The 12815-nt window shown below is 35.3% G+C and overlaps 1 protein-coding gene across 8 annotated transcripts in view; it reads right to left on the bottom strand.

Moving 5' to 3' along the window:
• TMEM260 (transmembrane protein 260) overlaps positions 1 to 12815 on the bottom strand; it is a 67549-nt gene that overhangs the window by 19276 nt on the left and 35458 nt on the right. For 5 of the 8 annotated variants that reach the window (XR_004525057.2, XM_019923644.3, XM_019923630.3 and 2 more), the window contains exons 8-12: positions 11500 to 11583; positions 10180 to 10294; positions 8682 to 8851; positions 6168 to 6339; positions 3311 to 3459 (exon numbers count right to left, since the gene is read on the bottom strand). Coding sequence is in view for 7 of the 8 variants with exons in the window: in XM_019923644.3 (XP_019779203.1) it covers positions 3311 to 3459; positions 6168 to 6339; positions 8682 to 8851; positions 10180 to 10294; positions 11500 to 11583 (690 nt within the window). In the remaining variant the exon portion in view is untranslated. The remainder of the gene's footprint in view (positions 1 to 3310; positions 3460 to 6167; positions 6340 to 8681; positions 8852 to 10179; positions 10295 to 11499; positions 11584 to 12815) is intronic. The other 3 variants (XM_019923623.3, XM_019923655.3, XM_019923638.3) reach the window with 3 other exon arrangements.

The following is a 12815-nucleotide window of genomic DNA, read 5'->3' on the forward strand; positions in this document are numbered from 1 at the left end:
TCACGGGCCCAGCTGCTCCGCGGCATGTGGGATCCTCCCGGACCGGGGAACGAACCCGTGTCCCCTGCATCGGCAGGCGGACTCTCAACCACTGCGCCACCAGGGAAGCCCAATAAAAAATCTTGAAAGCAGCCAGAGAAAAACAACACATTTCACACAAGGGAAACAATGATTTGAATAACTGCAGATTTCTCATCAGAAACCATGCATGTCAAAAGGATATAAAATAACATTGTTAAAGTGGGGGGGAAAGAAAAGAACTATCAAGCCAGAATTCCATATCCAGAAATATCCTTCAAAAATGAAGGTGAAATAAAGACATTTTCAGATACAGGAAAACTAAGAGAATTCACTGCTAACAGTCTTGCTCTAAAAGAAATGCTAAAGGACTAATTTCAGATGAAGAGAAATGATACAAGAGGGCAGCTTGGAATATGAGGATTGCAGGAAGAGCAACAGATCTGGTAAATATGTGGACAAATATTTTAGATTATCTTTTCTCTTAGATTTTAAAATATATGTATGAGGGTTGAAAACAAAAATTATCACACGTCTAATATATTTGACAACTCAATCAAAAGTGGGGAGGTTAAAGGAACTTATATGCCACTAAGGTTTCTACAGTTCACTTGAAGTAGTAAGTAGATTGTAAAAAGTTAAGTATGTCTGTATACTGTAATTCCAAGAGCAACCGCTGAAAAAATTTACCAAGAGACATAGTAAAAATAATTTAACATGGAATACTAGAAAAAATCAAAGTATCCCAAGAAAGCAGGAAGGGAAACAGTGGAATGAAAAACAGAGAAACAAAACAGAAAACAAATAGTAAAATGATAGATGTACATCTAAAACATATCAATATTTACATTAAATGCAAATGATCTGAATACACAATGAAAACATAGACACTGTCAGAATGGATAATAAAACAAGAGCCAAATATGTACTTGTCTACAAGAAACCCACTTTAAACGTGACATAGGTGGTTAAAAGCAAAAGGATAAAAAGAGAAATACCATGAAAACACTAATCAAATTAAAACCAACCAAAAACCCAGAAGGATTTTTTTCTAAATATAGAAAAAGGTGCAAATGCAATTCAACGAAGAAAGAATAATGTTTTCAACAAATGATATTCATATGCAGAAAAAGACCTTTGTTCTAAGCAATACCCTTGCAAAGTTAACTCAAAAGGGGCCATTGATCTGAAATGTAAAACATAAAACTATAAAACGCTTAGAAGAAAACATGAGAGAATCTTTGTGACCTGGTATTAGGCAAAGAGTTCTTAGATATGAGATCAAAAAGTATGATCTATAAAATAAAAAATGATAGTTGGATTTCATCAAAATAAAGCAACTTTTATCTGCAAAAGACACTTTGAAGAGAACAAAAAGACTGGGAGAAAATATTTATGAATCACGTATTTGACAAAGGATTTGAATCTAGAATATACACAGAACTCTCACAACTCAATAGTAAAAAAACAAATAATCCAGTAATCCCACTCCTAGGTATGAAAACATATTTACACACAAACGTGTACATGAATGTTTATAGCAGCTCTATTCACAAATGCCCCAAACTGGAAACAACCCAAATGTCCTTCAACAGGTGGATGGATAAACTGTAGTACATCCATACAATGGAATACTACTCAGTAACGAAAAGGAATAAACTATTGATATACAACAATAACTTCTATGGATCTCCAAGGCATTATGCTAAGTGAAATATGCTGATGTCAAAAAGTCACATACTTTATGAGTCCATTCATATGACATTCTGGAAAAGTTAAAACTATAGGAACAGAGAATAGATCAGTGGTTGTGAGGGTTAGGGCTTCGGGGACAGTATGATGACACAGGACAGCGAAAGGGAGTTTCTGGGGTCATGGATGTGTTCTGTATCCTAATTGTTCCTATCCACTTGGCAAATTCTTACTTAGCCTTTAAGTCTCCAACATTTTATCCATACCACTATTATCATGCTTGCCAGCTGATACTATAACTTATCAGTTTCATGTTTAAGGTACCACTTGACACCTCTCTGAAAGACTGCGACAGCAGGGATTCACACCCATGCATCTGCAGCTAGTATAGGTCTTGGGACATTTTGAATACCCAATATTTATTAAATAAATACTGCATGAATGCCCCTGGGAAGAATTAATTGCTTCCCCATCCATGCTCCCAGAACACTTGGCTTATACTGTCAATTAAATCATCTATTTAGTAAACACACATTGAACATTTACTGTCTCTCACACTTTACAAGGCTTTGTTAGTATAGAGCTTATGCCATCATATTATAGCCAATTGTATTCATATCTGTGTGTAGATACAACTAGATTGTAGTCTTACTTAAATCTGGAACTGTCTCACTTTATTGCCTAATACAAACTGGTACATAGTAGGTTCAATTAATGTTTATAAGGTTGGATTAAATAAAATTCACCAAAAAATGCTGATTTGGAGATGTTAATTGTTAACATTTTATTCCACAATAGAACAATTAAATATTACTCTCATAGCACATTTATACCTATCACCTTCATATTACTTCATGAGCCAGAGTAAACTCCAGGCTCTGAACACCAGAAGTACCACATCATTAGGTTCTTGGTAAGGAATAGTTCAACTTTTACAAAGAATTTCTGAAGTCCCCTTTATAAGAGAATAGAAATTATGAAATAAGTTTTCTTCTTCACGCTCTGGACAATCCCAAGCATTTCACGGACAGGAAAAATGTAACACTCTACCACTGAAGGAGTTATTTATTCTTGACCTTAACTATGAATAATTTTATGTTCTCAAGTATAGAATTCACAATTCTCATATGTTATCTCAGCCAACATAACTGTAGGTGTTTTTCTTATTTATAAAAATGGCTTATCCTTTAGAAAAAAATCCTTAAGCTATTTTTATATAGTGATTATTCCTGGAAAACGTTTGCATTAAACTTAAAAGGGGGCCATGGTGTTGATCAGGGGGAAACTATAATTGCTTGCGATCTACCTGCAATGATTTCAAGTAGGCAGGCACATCTCCAATTTCTCTGAATTGTACTAAGATCTTATTTGCTATTCTTGCTAATCTGTCTTTATTTTTCTTTTACCCAGAACAATAACATTTATTTCTGCCTGGCCTCATTTATGCACAGATATTCAATTTAATTACAGAGATAATCTCACCGGTGACAGGGAAATAGGTGTAGAAAATTGGTCTTTTGGATGAAGCACAGCTGCTACATAAACAATTTTAGAAAAGCTTAAGATTTTAGAAAAGCTATTATATGAAAAGAGTGCTTACAGTTTATTTACTTCAAGAAAATGATAAAGATTAAATGTGACCATTCCACTAGGTAATATTCCTTCCACAGGATTCCACCGGTTCCCAGGAAATTTGACGCCTGGTAAATGCTTTGCCATCTTGGGTAAATACCACTCATAAGTCATCATCTGCCAGAAAGATAAAATATGGTATCATGCTTTTAATATGTTTCTTTAAAAGGAATCAAGTTTATCAAGGACAATGAAAAGGTTCTAAAATGTGGAGGTACTCATTAAATATAAACGTAATTGAAAAGTACATACAAATGCAACTGAGGTATGTGGCACTGACTCTTCTTCTAATGCCTTAGACCTTAGGTTTCATGCCTTCAATTATAACTATCAGCCATCAATAAAAGCAGCACCTAGTTTCACTTACCTCCATGCATTTGCCAGACTACCCAGAATGACCTCCCGCTCTCATGCCTAGAGAGTGTACTGAGCTTTCGGAACCAGCTTAAACACCACTGCCTCTCAGATGCCCTCCCCAGGTCCCATGCTCTTATAGCACTTTGTACCTACCTCAGTTATAGCTCTTAGCCTATTCCTCACTAGACTGCAAGCTCCTACATGAAAAGGGCTGTTTTCATCTCACTGCCTCTGCGCCTATCACATTGCCTGGCACAGAATACTTCCCAAACTATGTTTGCTGGACCTGAAAAGTCTTTCTGATGGCCAGACTAGACAACCTAGGCAAAATACAGAGACGTGTCATTACTCTGTTCTTTCATTCATTCATTCATTCATTCAAAAAACAAGTATTGCTCACCTATAATGAAGAAGATATCAATCCCTGCCCTTGAGAAGCTCAATTATATGATAACCTAGGCCTCAAAATTAAAAACCCTCTGGCTAAATTATCTGAATTTATTAGTAGCTCCAAATTAATTACATAGTCTTTTGATTAAAATAAATCATTAGTATCAAAATTTTTTTCTTAATTCTATACTTAATATATACTTCATTCTATACTTTTATATGTACAGATTTCTTTTTTTTTTTTAAAGAAAAGACTCCTATTTACACCTTCAAAGCTTCATTAAGTTTGGATATCATCGTTTGAGCAATTATGCTTATGTTTTACTTGTCTATACAAATTATTTAACTAGAAGTGACAAATTAATTTTAATCTAAGTGTACATTGTAAATACTCAAAAAATACTTATTGAATTAGTTTATTACCCAATAGTTTCAGTTCTTGGCTATAGAAACATTAACTACCCACTGTGTGCTATGGCCTTACTCTTTCTAATTTAATTCTCATAATAACCTTATTATGTGAGAATAATTAAGTTATATCAGACACTGTTGATTGCCCACTCAACAGCCAATCCTTTCCAACTAACACAATCCTGGTTTTAATCAGGTAGTTCTAGTCATTCTCCTTTGCTAGTGAGTAGTTTAGGAGTGGTCAAGTGACCCAATACTGGTTAGTGGGGCCCAAGTAGAGGTCTGCTGGGGGCATCTGGGGTACATGTTACTCCCAATACAGAGAGAGAGAGAGAAAGAGACCCCAGGAGAAGCACTTTGCATGTGATGTTTGGAACCAGGCATCCATCAGTTCAAGAGACCTGCAGAAAAGCTGCCCCAGAACACTGTCATCATGGAACTGTTTGTATTATCAATCCTAAAACCTCCTCTCTCCAGACTACTTGTCTTATGAGATTAAAAACTCCATAGTTTAAGCTACTCTTTAGTCAGGGATTTTGTTCCTTACATTCAGAAGCATCCTAACTTATCTAATGATCATTTCCATTTTATAGATAAGGAAACAGAAGCTCTGAGAGGAAAAATCAATAGACCCAAGTCACACATCCAAGGAAGTGAGAGGATGAGGACTTGAATTTGGGTCTAATTAACTTTGAAATCCAAGCTTCTCAATCATAGTAGCTGTCATCCCAAATAGTATTTAAAATCATATTATGATACCATATTTTCAACAAATGATCTAGCTTTGGTCAGACGCTAGACTGAAGATCAAATTAATCATTTGTGTACATGATATAAATGCAAACTCCTTCTAAAAATATGTGTAATTTTCAAATTTCCCTATATTTTCAAATCTGTTTATAGTGTTCTCAAAAAATTTTAATTATTCATTAATTGAATGAAATTTATTAAGTAAGTATTGTGCCTAATAGTTTGCTCAAACTAAATGTATTTTTTCAAGGTTAAGAATTTCTCTTTTCCTGACAACCGTTCTAAAAACACCAGAGAAAGATTTGTTCCCTTTAACTATTTATGGCTTAAACAATAAACCCTATAGTTTACATATATTTTTTTCAGTTCAAGAAGATTGTTTTAATAGACCTTGAAATTTTCACAAGTCCTCTCCAAAAATACTTTTGTCTTAAGATCAACAAAATTTACAAATAAATTCTATAGCAGAATTGTGGTTAATAATTTCTATTTTGCATGAAATGTATACCAACCTGCAGTATGACTTATTTTATAGTCAGCCTAATTTAATTTAATCCCTGGATCACTAGGAAGTGTTCATTTGAATGGCTGAGTTAGCTGGATGTAAAAGAACAATTTAGAAATAAATTTACAACACAACATTGTCATGGTCTGTCACGTGAACTACAGACCTAGGATGCTGTTTGAATCTAATATGAAACACATTAATTCTTAGAACATTCAGTTTAAAAAGGAAAGAAGCAACTCATGACTTTTCCTATTAGTTAAAATAAATAAAAGAATGTGATATATATTTTACCTAAGAGTGATCATAGAAACTGTACCCACTCAATGTTTAAAAAAAAATAGTTCTTTAAAAAGCATGTTTTAAAATGACGGCTACTACTATATTCTAAGTGTATCTTTCATATACTTACTTCCTGATCCACTAATGAAATATCTGGCCTCAGTCCCTCACAATAATGCATGTAACGGAGAGAATTCCCTGGCAGATCTCCTCTGAGTAAGATAATTGCATCATGAGGCATAGAGGCTAGAAGATTCTTTGCAAACTTATCGATCACATAGTTGGTCCTTTGGTCACAAATGCTAAATAAAAGGATTACAAAATATTAAAATAGCAACACATTGTTTTAGTTTTAATAAGACTGGGCTTATTTCCTGCTCCATTCCTTTCCCATCACACAATCTACATTTAGTGCTTTAAAATATTCTAACATATCTTCTAAGAGGATGCATATATTTGAAAAGGGAACACTATTAACTGGGGGAAAAAAAGAAGGAACTAATTGTGCAATTGAGAAAAATCAGCATACTGCTTTAATTCTGGAATTCATTATCATTTCCATAAAAAAGGCAATCAGTTAGTGGTCAATAATAAGTACTTTTTTTCCTAAAAGCATATCCAATTTCACTAAAAAGAAGTAAGGTTTCTGATTCCACTTGGAGTTTAAGGTAATTTCATGTTAATTCCATTTAGCTCAAAGGAATTTTCAGAAATGCAAAAGGAAATCTGCCAGTTTCTGGCATAAATTTGCACGTTTGTCTGACTCTCTTGCACATAGAGGTTGATCCTTTCCACCACTTCCCTGGACCAAAGACTCCCTGTGTTCCTCTCTCCCTTCTAGACTGAGAAATCACTAGAGAATGAGACCAATGAGAAAGAAGGGAAGGAATAATTTGTTGAGATGTTTACTTCTCTCCAGGCATAATCTGCCATTGCCAACAACAGCAGTACAACTCTTTTCAGGGATGAAGTGGACTTTCTAACTTCAAAGAAAAAACTGGCATGAATTCTGAGAGCTTTCCGTGAAAAAAGAAAAAGAATACAAGAAAGGAAACGCATCGAAAAACAGAAGAAGCAATGTCCTTCCTGTTATTATCAGGTCCATTACATGTAATGGTACTGAAAAACACAGCCTAAAGTTGAATCACTGGGTTAGCATCACAAAGCAAATGAATACTTCCGGAAACAAAATATTATCCTTGCCTTTGTAACTGATGCAACCATTTTCTGCTGTGATTCCCTACATTGCAGGGTGATGCCTCACATTTTGCCACCCAGGAAAGTTGCTGTCTATTCCATTCACCTGGGGTAAAAAAAGAATCAAAACCAAACCAAACCACCCAGTCTGTGCAGGCATCCCTGGTGTGGAACTGGAATTGCCCTAAAGACCTGAGCCACGAGAAGACTGGGATAAAAAAGGGTGAGTGGAACTTCCCTGGTGGCACAGTGGTTAAGAATCCGCCTGCTAATGCAGGGGACACGGGTTCGAGCCCTGCTCCAGGAAGATCCCACATGCCGCGGAGCAACTAAGCCCATGTGCCACAACTACTGAAGCCCGCGCGCCTAGAGCCCGCGAGCCACAGCTACTGACCCTGCGCTCTAGAGCCCGTGAGCCACAGCTACTGACCCTGCGCGCCTAGAGCCGGTGCTCCACAAGAGAAGGCACCGCAATGAGAAGCCCTTGCACCGCAATGAAGAGGAGTCCCCGCTCGCCATAACTAGAGAAAGCCCGTGCACAGCAATGAAGACCCAGTGCAGCCAAAAAAACAAATAAATAGTTAAGGTTTTTTTTAAAAAAAAGGGTGGGAAACACACTATGGGCTCGGCAAACCCTTCTTGAACTTGGAGTTGTATCTGGGACCTGCATCCCCTTCCCACAAGGCCTCCTGGTGACACAGCCTTCCTAACACCGGCTCTTCCTCAGTATTATAAAGAACATCAGTTTTTCAAGTTAAGTTGAAAGGGGGAGTGTAACCTTTTAAAGTACCAATCAAATCTCAGTGTAACAAAACTCCAATGGACTCTTCCACTTCTGTAATGTTTACTCAATACTGCCGCAAATAAATGAACTATCATCTAAACTTTTACATCTTTTATGTTAGACTGAAGTTTTCATTATAATGGTTATTAAGCAGATTTTGAAAAACACATATAATACTAATAATGCATCAGGGCTAAGAAACTTCTAGAACTTTGATTATTTAAAATACTTAATATACACTACTACAGAGAATACGAGATAAGGGCCAAGGATTACTCAAAAGATGAAATCTTTGAAGCATAAAGTGAATTATTTTAGGGCACACAAAAAAACCCCAAATGTCTTTAGTCTCCATCTAAGTGGTATTTCAGGTCATGGAATTTTAGGTACACTCCAGATTCTACAAAGTATCTCTAGGATTCCTTAGTGGAAAATATACAGAGTGTTTACATGCACCAGCCAAAACCTTGTTTGCAATGGCCTGAAACTACACATTACTCATGCTGAGAGTCTTGTTCAAAAGTTTAAGAACCACTGCATTCAGACCAAGCTGTCTCACTTTGAAAACTAGTGGAAGGTAAAAATAAGACAAACCCCTAGAATCTAAATATCCAAATGCCTCTGGCTTGAATGCTACTTTTCATAAAAATAACCAGGTGTTACCTATAGTTAGAATATATTTGGTAAATTACAAAAAGAGTTGCTGAAAGCCATTCCAGACACTGAAGCCCATTGGTGTTCAGTACTCGGTTACTCTCAGAAACAAGTGCAGCCAAACCGATGCCAGCGAGGACAGCCACCACTGCATTGCTCTGCATCCAGAACCGTTCCACCTGTGAAAGAGGCATGCAAACAGTGCGTCCAGTTGACTGGTTCATGCAATCAATCAGGTATTTATATATTTTTAAAATATATTGCATGTATCTAGCTGCTTATGCCTGTGTCATTTAGGTATTCTTAACTGACTTCTCCAACCTAACTCCATGTCACTTTATTTTTCAATTTTCAAGCATTCCTCCTTCCCTGTTTGACGTGTGGATCTCCCTTTTTGGATCCACACATTCTTTTCTATACTACAAACTTCATCTTGAACTCTTTATTCTAACATTCAAAGCAGAAGAGGTGGAGAAATGCTTTTGCTTAACTCCTGATGTTTCCTTCCATGTAGGGAAGCTCCACTAGTATAACACTCCTGGCCTCTCTCTACCCTCACTTATTTCTTCCTGAAGGATTGTAGGGACTGAGCTGACTGGGGAGTTTGGGAGCTGGGACTGGGCCTGCATAGCTCTCCACTTTCCTCTCTTTTCCTCTTGGAAGTGAGCCGCCCACAGGAAGTACTTGTCCAGGGGAAGACTCTGGGGTGAGGTGAGCTGGGGAGGGGAGAGGCCTGCCCTGTGCAGCACTGCCTGTGACTAGTCCATTCAGGGATGCAGGATGAGGAGACTCCCTTCCCCACAGATATTAACCACATTCTCCAATCTCAGCATTATGGGTAACAAAGGTGATTCTCCCACCCAATGTACTGGTTTATCGTGTTCTCAACTGATTCAGAACTCAGGTTCTCAAGTAAGGTATTATCATCAGGCCTCTTGAACACACACACACACACACACACCCCCACACCCACACCCACACTGTTTCAGCTGTTCAAAAAAGAGCTATCTACATTTATATAGTTTCTTCTGTAAGGAGAAGAAATACTCTAATCTCAGATATGGTAGTCAGGGAAAAACAGAAATATACTTGCTCTTTTGCACAGGCTTGGACTGGTGAGGTAAGAAATAAGGGAATGTGTTGCTAGAGCCCCTAATTACAACCCATATTTCTTTGCTATTTTTAAAAGAAAATCCCAGGAGAAATACAGTAGTACCTATATCTGCAAGCACACATATAAAATGACTCACTGAAATCTACCTTACATTTATTTTTCTATTTAACTATTGTGTTAACTAAACAATGCTTCCCGCCCCCCTCCCCCCACCCCCCCAAAAAAGAAGGCTTAGCCTTACTGGTTCAATCATTTAAATTTTGATTTATAATAATGTATATACAATTTTAACTATTTCTGAGATAACTTGCTCTTCTACAAGATTCACGAAAGACAAATTTGTACATTCTTCACTAACTTTCTGGTCAAAGGATATATCTAAGTAAAACTTACCACACCCATGAAAAGTGGTTTTGAAATATCTAAATTTGCCCTCCAAGCAAAGAACAATGAATAAATGCAAAACATTCCAGTAAAAAGCCATACTAATGATGAGTTCTGTCTGTCCCTATAAAAAAAATTAAAATATGTCCAAAATTATTTATGTGACATGAATATCAATAATAATATTACACAGTTTTAAACTATTAAAAAAAAATTTGGAACTAAAAAACTTTCCATTTTTAAGTAGGAAAAAAGAAAGATCTTAGGTTTAAAAATATGAGTTGGAATAGATAACCAAAGCATAGTAATAAACCATACGCTGCACTACATATTGTTGACAGCATAATTTGGAACTATGCAGCAAAAGATACGAAGTTAAAATCTGCAGAAGAAATATAAATTACTAATCTTGTTAAATTTAAGATGTAATTAAACATATGCAAAACAAAAGAGTAATTTCATGCATCAAAATAATAAAGATTTAAAAATGACAAATCTCAGTGCTGGTGAGAATGCAGCTGTATGAGAATATATGTTAGTACAATGTTCAAGAAAAGTTAATTTGATAATATATATCAAGAGCCTTAAAGAAAATATTCACATTCATTGACCCAGTAATTTGACATGTGGGCATAAATTTTTAAGCAAGAACCAGAAGTGTGGATAAGAATTAATCCACAACAATGCTTTGGTATTACTTATAATAGTGGAAAAAGTGGAAGCAATCTAAGACCCTCAAATAGGAGAACATTTAAATTAATTGTCCTAGGTTATAGTATGGAATATTATACAGAAATTTAAATGATTCTAAGTATCTCTTATGGTATGGGAAAAAGCTCAAAATATAATGTTAAGGAAATAAAACTATAAATGTATATACAAATATATATTTACATAAAATACACTCAAAAGGCTAGAACGTAAATGAACAAGAAAATAATGGAGGTAAATAGTGCTATATTTTTTTAGGTTTCCTTTTATCATTGGAGGTTACTTTTTTCTTCAGGGGAGTTCAAATAATTGTTTGCCTCTTTTGCAAAGCAACAATAATTGGCTATGGGATAGTAAGAGATCAAACCAGAAGTTTAAGATATCAGATGGCCCACTTAGTTAGATTATAATATACTGTTCAGTGTTCCAAAGTCATTAATTTATAATTAGAAAAAAAACCTAGCAAAAAAGCAATACATATTTGCCTTAATACAACTGGTTAGAGTCATTTATTTGGAATATAAAATACTACTGGCAATGTTCTATAATGACATTGAATATATTAATTCAATTAATGAACATGGGAAAAATAATGGAAAAAGGAATTACTTTACTCACTTTCTTACTAAACATATATTTGCCCAAACTGCAAGGGCTTGAATGTTGAATGAGAGTTGGGTCCTCATATTTGTCACCTGAGAACTGTAAAAGACAATCTAATTTATTGTTGGCAAAAACCAAATTTGTTAGTTCCAAATAAAGCATTCTTTATAGACTATATCTGATTATGCAATGAATAATTTTAAGGCTTTGAGTCAGATTTTAAAATTTTGTATTCTTTTAAACTGGGAAGAAAAAGTACCACAAGAAAGAGTTAAACAGTCTAAGATATTTTCCAGTTGTAACATTTGGTTAACAACTTACACAATTTGACCTGAGATAAGAACAAATAATTATTCGGTATTTTTGATATTGGTATACTATACTGATATTATAAACCAATTTGTATCCTAGATTAGTCTGATAAGAAGTCATATGAAACTGAAAATAAAACAATTCAAATAATTTTCTGGAGATCCAATCATGAAGAAAAAAGGAAAGAGAAGTGATCTCTAACCATCCTTTTCTAGGTTATCTTCTTCCGTAAAAGGCTTCCTTGTTTTCTATACTATTTGGTTCAAAAAATGTTTAAGCAATCTCCAAGAAATGTATTTTTCCCCTACAATTAATCTAAATTCTTTCATTAACTAATAAGCATTTTCTAAGTGTTACCTGAGTTCTCAAATAGCTCTAGCAGTCTCCAATTTTTAAAAAAGAAATGACTCTATACACGATCTCAAAGAACTTTCTTCTCCCTACTGGCAATTTTACTGGAGAAAATGTGATGCCATAATTATGGAAACTACACAATGTGTATTTTACTAATGGAAACTTATCTACTATGAGAAGATATCCTTACTCATTTTCAAATACACTTGAAAAATTGATTCCAGCATGAGGCCCATTTCAAACCATTCTTCAAAAGGAATGAAGTCAGTCTCAAAATTTATTCTTGGAGATCTGTTGCTTAAATGTAAAGCTCTAAAACATGGACACTGCCTAGGGTTAGATTCAATAATTTCCAGAATGCAATTCAACAGGATTGCAATTTAAAGATATGCATGGAGAAAGAATGTAATTTGCTTGACTGGAAAAGAGAAGATGATTAGGTTCCATCATGTTGAAGGATTTTCTAGTAAGTTAATTATGAGTTGCCTTTCTCAATACTCTTGTCCACCTGAAACAAAGACTAGAAATTCTCTCACTCATTCAGAGAGTGCTAGGATTATGCCCCCATACCGTATTACGATTTCGTTTGAGCAAACAGTGTCGGTGTGAGTGGTCATCGCTCTTGTCAAGTCTTTTTTTCTAAGTATATGACCTAACTGCTATTA

The sequence above is a fragment of the Tursiops truncatus genome, chromosome 2 (genome assembly GCF_011762595.2).
Source record: "Tursiops truncatus isolate mTurTru1 chromosome 2, mTurTru1.mat.Y, whole genome shotgun sequence".
Lineage (NCBI taxonomy): Eukaryota > Metazoa > Chordata > Mammalia > Artiodactyla > Delphinidae > Tursiops > Tursiops truncatus.